Here is a 16,119-nt window from a genome sequence, read left to right on the forward strand (position 1 = left end):
TTGTGGATCATCCGCTTTATCTTATCAGACTATGACCCACAATAGCTCAGGTACGTACCTACATGTAATGAGGTACATGCTCAAGCCTCAGGCTGCCAGGTACGTAAGCCAAGTACGTACCGATAGAGCTCTATGTAAATTCACATCTTCAACTGCGACACAAACTTGACATCACACATTATAAGCTTCTTTTCAGCTGTCTTACTTAAACAAGAAATTTCCAGACATTCTGCAATAGACGTTAAGATTTACCGATATCTGTAATCTTGGGCTACCCACACGTCGGAGCATTCAAACAGTTAAATTCTCAGAGAAGGCGTTCCTTGTTCCACGACAGCTAGCTTCTACCCGATCAGCGCTTCGATTTACCTGCCTGCATACTACGAGACCTACCGCCAGCGCCTCGTCCGCCCTGGCAAGCAAAGCTGAAAGATGAGTGGTGGATGGAATACCAGTTGAGTTTGACACCATTAGTGCTTCCTTGAGCTTGAGCACGGATTGCTAATTACCTAAAAATAGTTGAGTCGGATGCTGTATGCGAAGCCCTGGTCTACTTACATTTTTGATATCCTCGAAAGCTGATTATTATTCCGAAGGGCGTTTTCACCTTTCTTCTCAATAATCTAGGCGTTCAGAATGTTCAGTTTGAAGAGCTCCTTACGTTAGAGCCGGAAGCGCTGGCCTCGCTCCATCCCGTCTACGGCGTCATATTCCTCTTCAAGTACCCCACAGACACTCCCTACACCTCGACCGAGAAGCCCCTCGATGGCACCTTCGACCACGACGCTGCAGAACGTCTCTGGTTTGCGGCTCAGACAATACAGAATGCGTGCGGCACGCAGGCATTGCTCTCGGTGCTCATGAACCGAGGCGGAGAGGTGGATATCGGGACCCCGCTAAACGACTTCAGAGAATTCACGATGGCGCTGCCGCCCGAGTTCCGCGGCGAGGCGCTCAGCAATAGTGAGCTGATTCGGGACGTACATAATAGCTTCGCGCGCAGCAGTCCGTTCGTGGACGAGACGCAGCGCACGAGCGGCGAGACGGAGGATGCGTTCCACTTCATCGCGTACACGCCTGTCGATGGCGTGCTCTACGAGCTCGACGGCCTGCAACCGGCACCGATTGCGCACGGGCCGTGCACATCGGAGACTTTCCCCACGCGCGTCATGGACGTGCTGCAGCGCCGCATCGCGCGCTACGACCTCTCGGAGATCCGGTTCAATCTCATGGCGATGGTCGGGGACCGGCGGGCGGTAGCGCGGGAGATTGGCGATGCGGAGATGCTGGCGCGCGAGGAGCAGAAGCGTCGCGATTGGCAGTTCGAGAACGCGCTGCGTCGGCATAATTTCGTGGGGTTTGCGGGGGCGGTGCTTAAGGGGGTTGTGGATTTGAAGATCAGGGAAGGGGGGGAAGATGCGTATGTTAAGTGGGTTGAGGAGGCGAAGGCGAAGACTAGACAGAGGCTGGAGAGTCGCAAGAAAGGGGGTGGGGAGGATGTGGAGATGGAGGGATAGATTCCTACTTATCCACATACATAAGCACCTCGTGAAGCTATGTGTAATGGCAGCTATTAGATGTGTTAGGGCAGAGCAATCCCCTATGTCTAGGTATTATTGGTGGCACTCGTTGTCTTTGCGATGGGGTCTGTGGGCTGTATGGTAGGTAGTATATAAGATACTCTAGCAGACGGCCGAGTTTCTCTTTGGCTCAGGCGCGCAGGAGCCTGAATATAAAGCTATTGACCCTTTTCGACTTGGTTTTATGAACGGGGAGCCTGGGTTCTTGCGAGTTATTATTGATGGAACTTGATGGTGTATCAAACGAGATCCTGTGGTGAGCAAGGAGGTAAAAATATAAGATCGAAGGCTACGAACAAGGCTTCATTGGGAACTTGACTGATAGATAATAGGTGCATTGATCAGAATTCTGTTAACGCCTGGCCATTATAATACTCTTAGGGGTTTCATTTTCTTTACTGTAAACGTATATATGGACTGGATTATTTGATATGCCAGATGAGACTATGTTGATGACGAGTTATATCAAAGTAGTGATAAACGGAGTTCTCTAATAAATCTACACACGGAACTAGGGTAGCAAATCTGACTTGAATCCTACCTAGGTACCTAGATTCCTTCAGCGTCACCCTCACCGCGGCTAGATATATTGATTACCACACATCGATAGTCCTTTGAAGCAAACGCCTCGCAAATCATGACAATTATTCCTCTTCTCTGCCTCGGAGCTGCTGATTATTGGATAATGCGACCGGCCTTCCGTTCTATCTTCGGGCCTGGTGTAACGCGGCCTACACCAACATGTCTTCAATATACTACCTACCCAGATCCGTAATATCATAGCCCCCACTGCTATCACCGCTACCTGTCGCCGACCTTAAAGCAAGAGTACTCGAATATTCCTCTCCTACATGTAGGTAAGAAAGCATCATTGAAGCCTGTCTGCTGTCCTTTTTTTCATACTAACTAACAACTTGCGCTCATGTCGGTTTCGTCCAAGGAGGGCATATTAGGCGCTTCCGGCTCGATTATGGGCCTATCTACCGTCGTCGTATGTCTTCGGTTTTGGGCGCGAAGACGGTGCAGATTGCCGCTGATGGGCTGATGACTGGTTCGCTGGCCTTTCTCTGGTGAGTAGCTCGTGGCGTGGTTTAGAATCGTATCAAGCTTGAAGAGTATCTTAGCTAATGACGGATGATGGTGATGATGATGGCTTTAGCTTTCATACTACGGAGCTGCCATCTGCGTGTTTACTAGTAAGTCATTTTTCCATCCTTCGCCAATCCGTTAACTAGAGAAATAGGGCTGAGAAATGAACCCTTGTAGTGGTACATTACAAGTTCTTGGGATATTCTACCTACGACTTCACGCCGGAGCAGATGGAAGAAAGGGGTAAAATGTATAGCGTGGTGAGTACTGGCAGCCCCTTTTCCTACAACTTGTTTCGACTAATGATCCTAATATCTACCTAGTGTCGGATCACCCTCGACGTGCTGACCAACAATACGCTTGCTTGTGTGAAGCTGAGCGCAGTCTTCTTCTATCGGCGCATCTTCTCCGTCGGTGGGAAGCGGTCCATGTTTAGGATAGTAACTGGGGTTACAATCGGGGTTGTGATTCTGTGGCTCGTTGTTTTTCGATTCTTGGTTGGCTTTCAGTGCGGTACGCATTTCTCGGCTCTCTGGGATGGCGCCTATCTCCAATATTGCACTCTTTTATTCCCTTTCTCGTTCGGGCTTGTTGTTTCTGACTTCCTGCTGGACATCCTGATCTTGGTTCTTCCAATCCCTAGTGTGAGTCGGCCCTCAAATTGGAAATGCGTACTTTTTGGCTTCTGGCTGCTGACGGAAGTATCATAAAGATCCTACATCTCCACACAAACATGCGGAGGAAATTGTCCATTATAGGTATATTCCTGTTAGCTTTTGTGTAAGGGCTTCCATAACATGCGGTGCGTAATTGGCTTGTTAACCCTTGATTCAGTGGGCTCGGCGCGTCAATTGTTCGAATGGTGAAGTACATCGAAATCGATCTGGGAGGCCCAGGTTATTTCTTCCAAACCGAACATGACCGTGAGTTTACTGCTAGTACCTATATATGATGAGACCAATCCGACTCGTATTACTGACCCGGGCTCGGTTCTTACCATATCTAGGCCTCATCACCCAGTCCTACTTTTATACCATGCTTGAGGCTGGGATAGCTCTCATCGCCGTAAACCTGCCGTCGCTACGGGCCTTCTCCGCCACCCCAGAAACCGGAGGGGCGGTTCGCAACGCTCGGGGCTTCGTAGAGCTACCCATCCTACGTGACAGCAACACCGGCATTGAGCGGAACGCCTCGGTAGCCCCTACTACTAGTGGCACCAGCGGCATTGATGAAGAGGGAAGAGCCGCATATTTTAGTACCTTCCCCCTTGAGAGCTTGAAGTGCTGTGCTAAGACTTTCCTAGACATCGTTTAGATTCCTCAAGACCCTGGGAAGAAAGGCATTACAGGAGACCATTACCTCCATCGTTTGAGCGAAAGATAGGGTACCCTCCTGACATAAAATGTAATAATAGAATATAAACTTGCGAGTTTCTGGTAATTCCACTCGTGGAAAATATCTCTGTTTCGTGGCACTAGGGCGGATATCTGTCGTGCCTATCTAGACCTCACAGTTATTTCTTGGGACATATACGGAATATGATATAGGGGTAGTGGGTTATCATAATTATGTAAAGAGCCCATATCAAACAAGGCTAGTAATTAGTATTCCCAACATTTGGTACTATAAATCCTTATTTAGCTACTGTAGTAAGTAAAGTATGAAATATGAAGGGCTAAACACTCGACTTTCACGCCTAAGGAACTTACTCTACTATTATTTCATTATTTAAATACGAGCAGCACATGTCAGGGCCGTATAACTTCATTCTAGAAACATACCGAAGCGTAGAATAGGTTATATATGATTGCAAACATCTAGAAGAATCGTAACGGTAATAGTCTTAATATAGAAGTTTAATATATCGTACCGCTTTAAGTTAGGCCGTCGTAGTATCAAACATCTGGGGAAAAGGCCGGCATATGATTGTCGACGTCACTTGAACATAAGCCCTAATTCTTCACCTACGTAGGTACGTACGGTCTGCGTCCCGGCAGAATGCCGCGAGTATCCACAAATCGGGGGACCCGCCGGCCGGAAGTCAGTACCGGGCCTGCACTTGCGCTGATCATCAAAATTAATCTACTCTTTAAACGCTTAAGAAAAAGGGGTTATCTAGTATAACACATTCCCAGTGCATCCAAAACAAGACACCGCCAGAGACAAATCCAAAATCAGCCCCCGCGATATTTCAATGCCGCCCCTGTTTCTTTTGTACATATTAGCCGACGACGATATAGGAAGGGAGGGGGGCAAGTATCAGAGGCGATACAAATAGCGGCAGATCTATTGGTGGCCGTCTTCCTGGGGGAGATCTGCCGACGATCGTTAATACAACGCATGGCCCCCGTCGTCGTCAATTTAATCAACGTGTAATTGACCGGATTAGGTGACGTATACCAAGCTCCGAGAAATGGGGAAATTCCCCCAGGTTCGAATGAGCTTTAATATATTTTTCCCCGGCCTGGGGTGGTCGGCCTGTCAATTAGGCTGGTAGATTAATTCCAGAAAATATCTTGAATATATATGGCTTTGGCTATGGAGGAGGAGGCCTGCATACGTAAGGTACCTCAGGTATATAAGCGACTTGCATCATCTTTCAGTCTTTGACTTAAGTGGTGATGGTAGTTGATAGTCTAAAGCACAGCCTAAGTACTCCTGAGAATTATCTAATTACATAACAGAAATCAACATGCTGGTTACATCTCTGCTCACGCTCGCGTTCGCCGCAACTGGCTTCTCTCAGGCTCCTGAGGGCTACAAGACCGTTTACATCACGTCGATGGTAGACGCCAAGTTCGTCTTGGTTCCCCAGTCGAACACCAGCGGCAGTACTCTAGTCATGTACGTATATGGCTCTTCCCCGTCGTAATAAAGCATCTGTACTAATCCGTCTCTCACCGTCCAGCAAGACCGGCAGCCAAAAGCCCGAGCAGCAATGGTACATCAAGACCGGCAGCACCAAGATCCAGCTAGCCGGCACTGAGCTCTGTCTAGACGCAGGCGAGAAATGTGAACATCCCCTATAGCTCTCATACTACGCTGTCTCAGTCTACTGACACGACGAACCCTCGCAGCTAACTGGAAGGACATGGCCAACATCTACATCAAGGAGTGTTCCGACACCGCGGACTCGCAGAAGTGGGTTGCCATGGAAGACGGACGGATCGCCGTCGAGAAGTCGAGCCCCCGTAAGTCCAGCTAGCTGCGTTTTCGCCATAGTACATATCAGTATCCGAATAAGCTAACGCCTGAAAACAGAGGAGTGTCTCGACCTGCAGTACATGCGCGCCACGGAGAACAACCCCGTCGGCCTGTACAGCTGCGCGGGCCTAGGAAATACCGGCGCCGCAGACAAGGGCATCAACTGGCCGCTCACCGAGGTCGCGGCTCCTTAAGGGGGCAGGCTGCTCGGTGATGTGGTCGAGTACTCGTTGTATATAGTATATAGTAGCAGTGTGATGAATAACACGCGAACATACGGGCTAAGAATTTAGGTTGAAAGAAAGTGAATCTAACATGTCAGTCATATTTATGTATAAGCTGACGATTTACCATACCATACCTACTCTTGAGTCGTCTGATTGTAAGTAGAACGTGAGATGCGTCTGTTGGATGAGAAGGAAGAAGTATTTCTCTTCTGTATCAGAATCTCCCTAGAATACTGGGACGTAGTTAAACATTATAACAATGATGGTTGGTTAAAGACTCAAAATATAGTATCTTAGGTGCGGGGATGAAAAAAAAAGAAGATAGAAGTGTTCTTAGCGTAATCCGATCATAGCCCGAATCCCCTCTGATTCGGCCAGACTACAACGTCCTGTAAGGGCAAAGAGCCGGACCGATATGGGTGTTACACCCTGTTAGTAGTTGAACCAACTCGGGACCGACCGGGCATTTTACACACAGCATCCGCTCTTTCATTCATCCCTTTACTTCACTTCACCTCACCACTCCCCTCCCCCTCTCATCGTCTTTCCTTCTCCGCCAAACCATGGCCGAAACCCAAGTCCAGGAAGGCAAAGCGCCTTTCAAAATCCCATCAATCGACGAGCCCTGTTTCACTTACTACAAGATCATCGGGGACCTCTCAAGCGGCGCCCCCCCAGTCATCATAGCCCACGGCGGACCCGGCGCCGGACATGAGTACCTCCTCCCTTTCGCAGACCTCTGGCAGCAATACGGTCTCCCAGTCATCTTCTACGACCAGATAGGCTGCGCCGCCTCCACGCATCTCCCGCAAAAAGCCGGCGACCAGTCTTTCTGGCAGGAACAGCTGTTCCAGGACGAGCTAGACAACCTACTAGACCACCTCGACGTGCGTCGCGATCCCGGCTTCCACCTTCTCGGCCAGAGCTGGGGAGGCATGCTTGGCGCCGCGTTTGCCGCCCGCCGGCCCCGGGGACTTCGGAGGCTGGTCCTTGCTAGTGCGCTGGCGAGCAAGGAGCTTGCTACTCGCGGCACGCTGCTGCTGAGAGAGCAGATGCCGCCGGATATGCAGAAGGCGCTCGATGAGGCTGAGCAGAAGGGCGAGTATGATAGTCCTGCTTATAAGGAGGCGTTGGACTTCTACTATAGGAAGCACGTGTGTCGTGCTGACCCGTTTCCGCCGGCGGAGCTGCTGCCGGCTTTGAAGCATCTGAGCGAGGATACGACGGTGTATCGGACAATGTAAGTTGTGCCTCTCTCTTCTCTGGGATTTTTTTGTGGTGATGCAGTGAAAGGGGTGATTGGGGATTTCCCGAGTCTCTCCCCTGTCTTTCCTAAGTACCTAACTAAGGTCCTATTCCATCCAGGAACGGCCCCTCGCCTCTAACGGCAGACGGTTCTCTAAATAACTGGACCGTCATCCCCCGCCTCCCCAAAATTACTTCTCCAACCCTCGTCTACAACGGCGAGTACGACACCTCGCACGACATCGCCCAAGTCCCGTTTTTCGAACTCGTCCCACGCGTTCGCTGGATCACGTTTCCGGGCGGCGGCCACATGTGCCATCTGGAAGGCGGAGGGCTGCGAGAGAGGATTCTAAAGGTCGTTGGCGAGTTTCTCACGCATAAGGACATTCCCGAGGCGCAATGATGCGATGTGACTCTGGAATTAATAATAGTTTTTCGAAGCGCTATCTACCCAAGGTAGGTAGATTTATTGCTTATTTACGCATCCTTAGCTTTTAACCAATAAAATTGGATTTAAAACCAACGCCTCCTATTCATACTGCTATATCATTTGTATAGTTCTTTACGCCACCGGTATCACACTTAGTCTATCCCTTATTGCATGTACTATCATATCGCACACCATAGCTTGAGAAAACACACAAAAGAGCTTTCGTATGTACGTACGCAGTCGATTTTCTATACAACAATTCTATTCACGCATACCCTGCAAAGGATTGAACTCAGTTGTATGTAGAGCAGGCCCTGACTTTGCCCGGACCCTGCGGTCTTTTCGTATCTATATCCACGAATTCAATGCCCAGGTCAAAGTCCACCGCCAGTTTTGCAACTCCCGTGCTGCTCCGTGGAGAGATGCCTTAACTTGCCCCTAAAACTTGTCCGATTTGTCCCGGACACGTTTCTATATGACCGCCCTCCCGTACTGTCTTGTCCGACTAACCATGTTGTACTAATGGGTCCAATTGACCTTTGCCCCCTGGTTGATCCCTCTTTGCTTTTCTCGCTGTGTGCTTTGAATATCCTGCACGTCTTCGGGGATGAGAGAAAAGCGCCGCAGAAACCCAATAACTACTTAATACAAAAGGTATATCCGGGTCGTTGGTTATCAGTCATCGGCCGGGATACTTAATGAGTTCCTTCCGCGATACTTAGTTGGCCCCCAAGGGGACACAGGGAGCACATTCGTTACTCCTCATAGTAGGCTTCGATGAAATATGGAGGAGTCTACTTGAGGAACATTTCTCCCCCATTCCGCGTTGTTCTTGAACGATCCAGGTGGTCCAGCCCAAGCACGACGTCGTCTTCTATGGTGCCCCCCTCATCGAAAAGCACATCTTCTATGTCATGTTAGCTGCGCTTCGTAATTACTGTGGCATAATCCCTTACCGTCGTTGATATAAGCCGGCTTCTGGAATCGTCGCACTATTGCGAATTTGATCTTTTCGAAAGCCTTGCCCTTGATGCCTGTCCGGTTCTCTAGTCGCTTCTTTGTCTCGGAGAAGGGCTCACCCTGGTCTGAATTAGTCGTGTCTGTCTTTATTATATATGCTCATGCACGTACCTCTTTGAGGAGGAATTTGAATGGGATTCCGTGGACCCGACTGGCGTCATTCTGGAAATGAATGACCTTGATAAAATCTCTTTCATCAGCGTCCACTTCCTCCTCCGGAATTCGTTCCGCTATCACGTCAGTGTAGTCATTAATACTAAGAACTGGGTAGTTAGGCACGAGTTCCCGGTGGAATTTGTGGTGATGAATCTCGTAAACCCGAATTCGACCACCCTCGTGTTCATCCTTGATCTGCGCCTTCTTGACGAAGGCCTGCACAAGATCTTCAATGTGCCCTTGCTTATTTACCAAGATATCAAATGTTTCCTAGAAAAATCCTGGTTAAATATATTCCATATACACATCTTGGAAAACTCACGGCCTTCGTCATGCCCTCACTCAACCAAGTCACCTTAACATTCTTTTTCGTATCTAGTTCTGCAAGACTCATATCTAGAACTTCGAAGAAAAGAGAGTTGGGCTTGGTCTGTAACGTCTGTTGGGTGTAGTTATTTGGATTCAGTATGGTACCGAGGTTTTGACTGACAGCCCTCCTAACTGCCGCCTTGGGACTTCCCGTGGAAGCGTTGGCCGTGAAGAAGCGGATATGAGTAGGATCTACGCCCAACTCCTCGCCTACTCTCTCCGAAAGTTGATCATAAGTAATTTTCGTACTTAGCGTAAGAATAAAGCTCTGGTAATCAGTTTTTTCGCAGCGAGGGTGAGGATCGAAGCGAACTTCTCGCTTGTTGCAGAGGAAGTCGTAAAATCCCTTAGCGTCATCATATCGGTCCCATCGTTTAGGCATCTCCTCTGAGTTCTTATCCCCAAGACGAGGGATCTTCCCAAGAAGTTCGCCCGATTTCCGCTCGGCGAGTCTCTGGAAGCATATGATGTCGCCGTCTTGAAGCTCAGCAGCTTTCAAGGTTTGTTTCGCCTTAAGACTCTCGATCATTGTTGGCTTAATCTCCTCCCACATAGCCAACTGTTCTCCCGAGGGTAACTTGTCACCCCAGCCCATCTTCTTGGCGATCACGGGCACTAGATCTTCAACTTTCTTCTCCCTGCTTACATAGATATGACCCACCCCTTCGAGAATTTGCCTCTCAGCATCGAAATGCTTCAAGAAGAGAAGAATCAGGTCGTTCTTAACGATGACATCGTTGGTATTGCCCTGATATGTGGGCCAAATAGCTTGCCCTTCAGCATCAACCTCATCTGCAACTTCCGCCCACAATCTCAGGGCACAATCTCTATTTGCCGCGATCATATTGCTATAAAGTTCCCCTAGTTTCGCGTCCATGTTCATAATCGGCTGATCAGGTCTAGTGGTCTTATTCTGGCGATTTACCATAACCCACAAGCGAATTCTTTTGGGATCTAGTTCGCTCTTCTTGGCCATTTCCTCAATAAACTCTTTGATGGTATTTTTCTTTTCCGGGGCGAAGAACCTAGGGGCTGCTGGATCTTCATCAGGGTTAGAGTCAAAGTTCGTAAGGTCGGTGGAACCGTGGCGCTTGAACGTGTCTTCCGTGATAACTTTAACAGGAAGCCTAAGATGTTGTTCTTCACGTTCTCTTCTCTTAGCTTCACGTGCAGCCGCCTCCTCATCCAGATGTTTTTCTAATTATAATTAATTAGCTTAATCCTTAACTTGAGTTACTCGAGGAAACTTACGGAGATGTGGCGGGCAATCTTCGTTCTTGACTGGCGTCAAAACTTGATCCAACCGAGACTCTCGGATATAGACCAACATATACGCACTCATCTGACGCATGATCGGAGACTTCTTTTGGAGACCTGTGCGAGACTGCAAAAACGAGGCTGGGTATTCACCACCAAAATTCTCCTCTAGTGTCTCTCGGATGGTTGCCTTTGTGACTTTGTCATCGTCAAACTTGTAGAACCAACCGTCCTTGTTGGGCTTAAGATAGGCATAGTAGTGGCCCGCATTCAAGTCACCACTATGCACCAGGACACCATGCAATTTATATACCCACGGTTCGGACTTGTCTGCATCCTGGTCAAGGTAAGGCTTCAGATCTAGAGCCTCGGGGAATTCGAAACGGTCGTTGATCTTCATCATCGTATCGCGCTGGATGTCGTACTCGAACCGCTTCAAATGTAGATGTAATACTTCGGGAAAGCTCTTGAATATTACACCCTTGCGAGCATCCTGATACTTGAATTCATCGCCTGCCCAGTACTTGTTGTCGCCATCAAGAGTCTCCTGTTGAATATAATCTTTGAAACTCTCCTCGAGGTTTGGTATTCCCCGGACATTGAGTTGGATATCCCAGAAGTCTTCAACTCGGCTGGACTCATATTCGACGTCAATGCAGGAAACGTACGTTTTCACCTTCCCGCTGAGCATACGTGGAAGAGCGTCTTCAGCTGCGGTGCCCTTCATCCTCTCCTCCATACGTTCAATCAGCTTGCGGGATAGTTCCTGCACATCTTGTTGCTCAAAGATATGTCGTGTGTCCCAACCAAATGATTTCGTTAGCTCGTTGGTACTCACGGCCTGATTTGAAATTTGGAGCTGATAAAATAGTCTCTGGAGGGCGTAAGCACTATTAGTTATGCTATCGTCTTCCGCCGTCGGGATTTCGTAAACGGCCTAAAACATGTTAGTGCACCTTCTTTCGTACCATATAACCTCCTTGTGAGCTTTCATCTAACCTTTCGAAAAGCATTTGTGAAGAATAGCGACTGTAATAGCGAATTAAGGTAGCATGTGGCACCCTGGTTCTTCAGACCAACATAACCGGTTTCCTTCTTAGAATCGTAGTTATTGAAGTTGTGCCATAGCACGCCAGTCTCATCTTCGACCACTCTGACGTAGGCGGTGATATTGACGGAATCGTTCTCGACGAGCGGATGGCCAGAATTATCCCACGGTTGCTGGAACATTTTCCTTAACTCGAGGAACCGCGTGAAACCCCAATCACTCTCCTCCTTTGTAAAGCGGTGATGGGCTGTATGATGGTAGAAGAGAGATGAGTCATTAATATTCCACATGACCAGCCCGAACTGTACACAGCAGCTCCAGTCATCAGGTATACTACTGGCATCTGGGAAGCCATGTTCAAGATATACTGAGGACTGGTCGACCCCATTTCCAAACGGAAAGAGGAGAATTCGCCTGCTCAGCCAAGTCAGCAAGCCAGCTCTTCGAGTAAGGGTATCTGATAGGTGCTTGCCATGGGTGCCCGCCGGCTTCAAATACGGGGCCGTGCTCCTTCTTAGAGAGTGCCCTCCAATTTTGTACAGTCCATGTATTGATGACATCTTCTACAATCTTAGGTTCGTCTAGGAGGGGTGGCAGCACTATCTCTTTCATAGCCTCAACTAGAATGGGAGCATTTGTTAGTGGGAATCTCTTCTGAGGTAAAGGTATCCAATTAATGCTATCTAGGGCTTATACGCACAATCGGTAGCCAAGATAGCGCTCTCGAGATTCTCAGCATCGTTGTCCAGTTGTTCTGGATTGATCTCTGTGACCTGATCTTTCTCGTTTAGGGTCGGCTGGACGACCATCTCATCCTGGGTGTCTACCACCATCTCGTTCGGCGAGTGGATTTCGGAATCGTAGCTCTGATAGGTGAAGGATACCGTTAGCTGGCTCTAGACTCGTGATTGGAAGCAGATAAGTTGGGTCGGAGTTTATGTCATCAGAGATTTGATTGGAATTAAAGAGTTGGCCTAGAGCTGGCCTGGGAAGGTCTAGGTAAGGTAGAGCGCGCACGAATAGGGAAAGATTGTTCAACAAAGAGGCTATCGCGTGGCGTTTCTTTGGTAGAGTGAGAGTAGTAAAAGTAGGTAGGTAGTTAAAGTAATTCAATAGTGCTAGTTAGAGATATGAGCTTACCATGGTTGCCTATGATTTGCTTAATACTATCTCTAACAATCTCTGCTGCCGACTTCCAGGCTCAATGTCGAATGGTCCTCCCAAACCCGCAGGTCAAAAATATAGTCGAGGTCCAGCTGCACACACAGCGGGGCTACGACGGGTGGCGTGGAAAGAAATAGCAGGAGAGGCGGCGCAGCGCAGCTCACTACTAACCGCTGCAGCAAGAGCAGTCGGGGGAGCTAGAACTGGAGGTTAATGAAGTTACGCGACTAGGCGCAGGTTGGTAAAATGTGGATTGGAGGAAGGAGAAATATCTGAAGGAAAGAAAACGGAGGTGAAGCTCTAGTACAGAATTGCTTCATCGACTTACCAGGCCAACAAGCGCTAGATGGGAGTAGAAAGTGGGCTGTGACACCTCGGGTCCATACGTGTACAGGTAGCAGCGTATTTTTTTTTTTTTTTTGGACAAGGCAGCCTGGAACGCGGAGCAGAAGGCGCAGCGGGGGAGAATTGGACGGATTCGTTACTTTTTTCTTCTTCTTAGGTACATTAAAGTGGCAGTGGCAGCATTGATGGTAAGGAACATTGAACCTTACGACGCGGGCTAATGTTTTAGAAGGTAGCCTATACTTTGCAACTAGTCGTATTTCTAAGTAGAACTACTGCTTTCTTCTAGAATAATAATGTACATTGGACTTTCTACTAACTTAGACAACTTCTAAGCCGTAGCTGACTAAAAGCCCCGCCAATACCTCTCAATTGGCAATGACGTTACTACTATAAGCACCCACATGGCCGAAGCAGCAAGTGGGATTTCTTCATCTAGAGGATAGGGCTACTAGTAAGACAAACAAAGAATAGACGACCCATCTGCCTACTATAGGTACCTAAAGAGAGTTCAAGTTGATAGAGGCATAATAGAATATAGAATTGAGATACATGTTGCCTAAGTCCTACTTAATATCATGTGTTTGGATATATGTATAATAAGGTGCTAGTATATTCAGTTAATTTAATCTTATACCTCTTATACCGTTTACTCTTCATCTCATATCCAAAACATACTGTTTCGCCTAGTTATACTAACTAACATAACAGGTACCTAAATTTCCAACATTATCATATTACAACATGGCTACAACAACGAGGTAAATATATTAGGTACCTAGGTATGTATTAGTGGAGGGGAATAAAACACGTAATGATTAAAGGCCGGCGTTAAGGTCCTTCTTTGTTAGGGTTGGAAATTGCCTGTTCGGCATGAATGGTACCTACCTGTATACCGGTATCGAACCTGCCATGGCATGTCGATTAGAGAAATGTGGGGTATTATTCATCATTCCCGCCCTGCAAGCCATACACACTAAGCAAGTCCTTTGCCCTCAACACTAAGACCGTTCAGTCATAGGTCACCACCTCGTTACCGTCACAGCAGCGCTAGCGAAACCGGAACATGTGCTCCTCATCGATGTCTTAGCCCCGGAGTAGGTAACATGTGAGGGCGAGCGAGTTTCCCAGCTCAACTCCAAACGCAAACTCTCCCTCCAAAAAAAGGCGAGAGCGCCGCATTCTTTCTTTCTTCCTTTCCTGCTTCCTTTTGTGTATCCTTCCCAATTGCTGTATCGTTCACTCTGGCATGGAATCATCGGCATGTTACCATTCGCGGTGCAAGATGCCACCAAAACCCTGCGGTTGACCTCCCGCCCGAGAGCTTCGATTATCCCGGCTCGGATCCCTCTTTCGCCGTTACTCGCCTCGAGATTGATAATAGACCGTAACAATTCCAGTATAACAAGCAAGCGGTGGTCGCACACGGCGAAATGGAGGCCGGTGCAGGTCCTAGATGAGTATGGTGTTCCCGCTCCATGTCTACTCGTAGTATCGTGTGACTGATAGTAGCCCTCCTATATGTATGCAGATGGGTAGTAAAGGAAGCTCGTCCTATTAGCTTGCGACAATTGATGGTATTCGGCCGGTCACTGACCGAGGCACGACTGATCAGCTCCGCGAACTATGTTCGAACCGAACTCCCCACGAGAATTGCCCACCGGATCCGTGACATGCAACGCCTGCCCTATGTAGTTGTTACGAACCCGCACATTAGCGACGTGTATGAGCTTTACTATACCGCATTCGACACGTTCCGGCGCATCAGAGAGGTCAAGACGCTCGAGGACAATGAACACCTTTGTAAAGAGATCGCCAAGATGCTACGCGCCCACTTGACTGTGATCCCGAAGTTGGCCATGGGTATACTTGAGTGTAGCGGGTTGATGCCTGCATCCGAGCTGGATCACTTTATGAACACCATCTTACGATCCGTGAGTAGCTTCGCTACAGCAATTCAAATGTAATCCGAGCTAATATTACCCCATTATAGAGAATATCCCGTAGAGTAATCGCAGAGCAACACCTCGCCCTAACTGAAACCTTCAACTCGCACTGGTTCTCGCCCGGAGCCAAGCTCTCCGAGTCCGACTTCATCGGCGAGGTATTCATCAAGTGCGTAGCCAAAGATGTAATCGAGGACTGCGCCAAAGCCGTCCAAGACCTTGCCCGATCCGCCAACGGGCCCGACACCAAGATCCCTGAGATCAAGATCAACGGGCACATGGACTCCTCATTCCCGTATATCCTAAGCCATCTGGAGTATATCATAGGCGAGCTCCTTCGGAACTCGGTCCAGGCCGTCATTGAAAAGCACCAGCAGAGCAAAGACCCCACCTCAAACCCACCACCCATTGAAGTGACCTTGTGCGAGGCGCAGCAGCACGTCATCATCCGCATCTCGGACCAGGGCGGCGGCATCCCGCGAGATATCCTCCCGTATCTATGGTCCTTCGGCAAAGGACCTCTAAAGAACCAGCGCCTCGAGAATCTCGGACAGGTCCCGCTCATGGCAGCCACGTTGCAGGAGCTTAAGGTCGACGACGGGAAGCTGCATAGGCTGCAGAGCGAGCGGTCAGGTCACGATAGCTCGCTCTCCTCACTGTCTACCCGCCCACCTAACCTCCGTCTCGGCATGGGTCTCCCGCTAAGTCGGGTGTACGCCGAGTACTGGGCTGGAAGCCTGGAATTACATAGCTTGGAAGGATACGGTGTAGACGCGTTCCTGCAGATTTCGAAGCTGGGGAATAAGAACGAACAGCTAGCTACGAGAGCAGCAATGGACGCCGTTTAGTAATGGGAAAGTTGGTAAATGCATAGCTGTAGGATTACGGGACTACAAGTAATTATATCGATTAAATCGATGAGCTCATATTTAGCATTAAAAACGCCATAGGGTCTAGTTTGACCAGGTTTAAGAGTGAGCGGATGGAGTTACACGGTGAATAATAAAAGGCCTTGGCTTGCTTTACTGGTATCATAGAA

General features: G+C 48.6%; 6 protein-coding genes across 6 annotated transcripts; 5 read left to right on the top strand and 1 right to left on the bottom strand.

The window, feature by feature from the left end:
* The first annotated feature begins 158 nt into the window (after positions 1–158).
* F4817DRAFT_342820 (ubiquitinyl hydrolase) lies at positions 159–1,945 on the top strand. Its single transcript, XM_049303947.1, has 3 exons — positions 159–454; positions 520–533; positions 597–1,945. The coding sequence occupies exons 1-3, from the start codon at positions 433–435 to the stop codon at positions 1,515–1,517; spliced, it is 957 nt and encodes a 318-aa protein (XP_049157453.1). The 5' UTR covers positions 159–432; the 3' UTR covers positions 1,518–1,945.
* Positions 1,946–2,143: 198 nt separating this feature from the next.
* Positions 2,144–4,262, top strand: F4817DRAFT_342824 (uncharacterized protein). The gene is made up of 7 exons (XM_049303948.1): positions 2,144–2,776; positions 2,847–2,929; positions 2,993–3,313; positions 3,382–3,449; positions 3,504–3,592; positions 3,676–3,924; positions 3,973–4,262. Coding segments are annotated over exons 1-7 (822 nt in total). The 5' UTR covers positions 2,144–2,775; the 3' UTR covers positions 3,984–4,262.
* Positions 4,263–5,361: 1,099 nt separating this feature from the next.
* On the top strand, positions 5,362–6,067 carry F4817DRAFT_317559 (carbohydrate-binding module family 13 protein; the record flags this gene model as incomplete). The annotated part of the gene is made up of 4 exons (XM_049300817.1): positions 5,362–5,513; positions 5,578–5,681; positions 5,747–5,860; positions 5,931–6,067. The coding sequence occupies 4 exons, from the start codon at positions 5,362–5,364 to the stop codon at positions 6,065–6,067; spliced, it is 507 nt and encodes a 168-aa protein (XP_049157455.1).
* A 150-nt stretch (positions 6,068–6,217) lies between these two features.
* F4817DRAFT_167881 (proline-specific peptidase) lies at positions 6,218–7,875 on the top strand. Its single transcript, XM_049298171.1, has 2 exons — positions 6,218–7,340; positions 7,466–7,875. The coding sequence occupies exons 1-2, from the start codon at positions 6,664–6,666 to the stop codon at positions 7,746–7,748; spliced, it is 960 nt and encodes a 319-aa protein (XP_049157456.1). The 5' UTR covers positions 6,218–6,663; the 3' UTR covers positions 7,749–7,875.
* Positions 7,876–7,994: 119 nt separating this feature from the next.
* F4817DRAFT_342835 (cysteine proteinase) lies at positions 7,995–12,987 on the bottom strand. The gene is made up of 8 exons (XM_049303949.1): positions 12,326–12,987; positions 12,098–12,245; positions 11,577–12,039; positions 10,572–11,514; positions 9,274–10,517; positions 8,907–9,221; positions 8,732–8,855; positions 7,995–8,682 (listed from the first exon to the last, which is right to left on the bottom strand). Exons 1-8 carry the CDS (start codon positions 12,456–12,458, stop codon positions 8,570–8,572), a joined length of 3,483 nt encoding a protein of 1,160 aa, XP_049157457.1. The 5' UTR covers positions 12,459–12,987; the 3' UTR covers positions 7,995–8,569.
* Positions 12,988–14,256: 1,269 nt separating this feature from the next.
* On the top strand, positions 14,257–15,998 carry F4817DRAFT_167993 (alpha-ketoacid dehydrogenase kinase). Its single transcript, XM_049298172.1, has 3 exons — positions 14,257–14,594; positions 14,666–15,068; positions 15,128–15,998. Exons 1-3 carry the CDS (start codon positions 14,398–14,400, stop codon positions 15,926–15,928), a joined length of 1,401 nt encoding a protein of 466 aa, XP_049157458.1. The 5' UTR covers positions 14,257–14,397; the 3' UTR covers positions 15,929–15,998.
* Positions 15,999–16,119: the final 121 nt, after the last annotated feature.

This window comes from Daldinia loculata (assembly GCF_022478755.1).
Source record: "Daldinia loculata strain CBS 113971 unplaced genomic scaffold F4817scaffold_37, whole genome shotgun sequence".
NCBI classification, from domain to species: Eukaryota; Fungi; Ascomycota; class Sordariomycetes; order Xylariales; family Hypoxylaceae; genus Daldinia; species Daldinia loculata.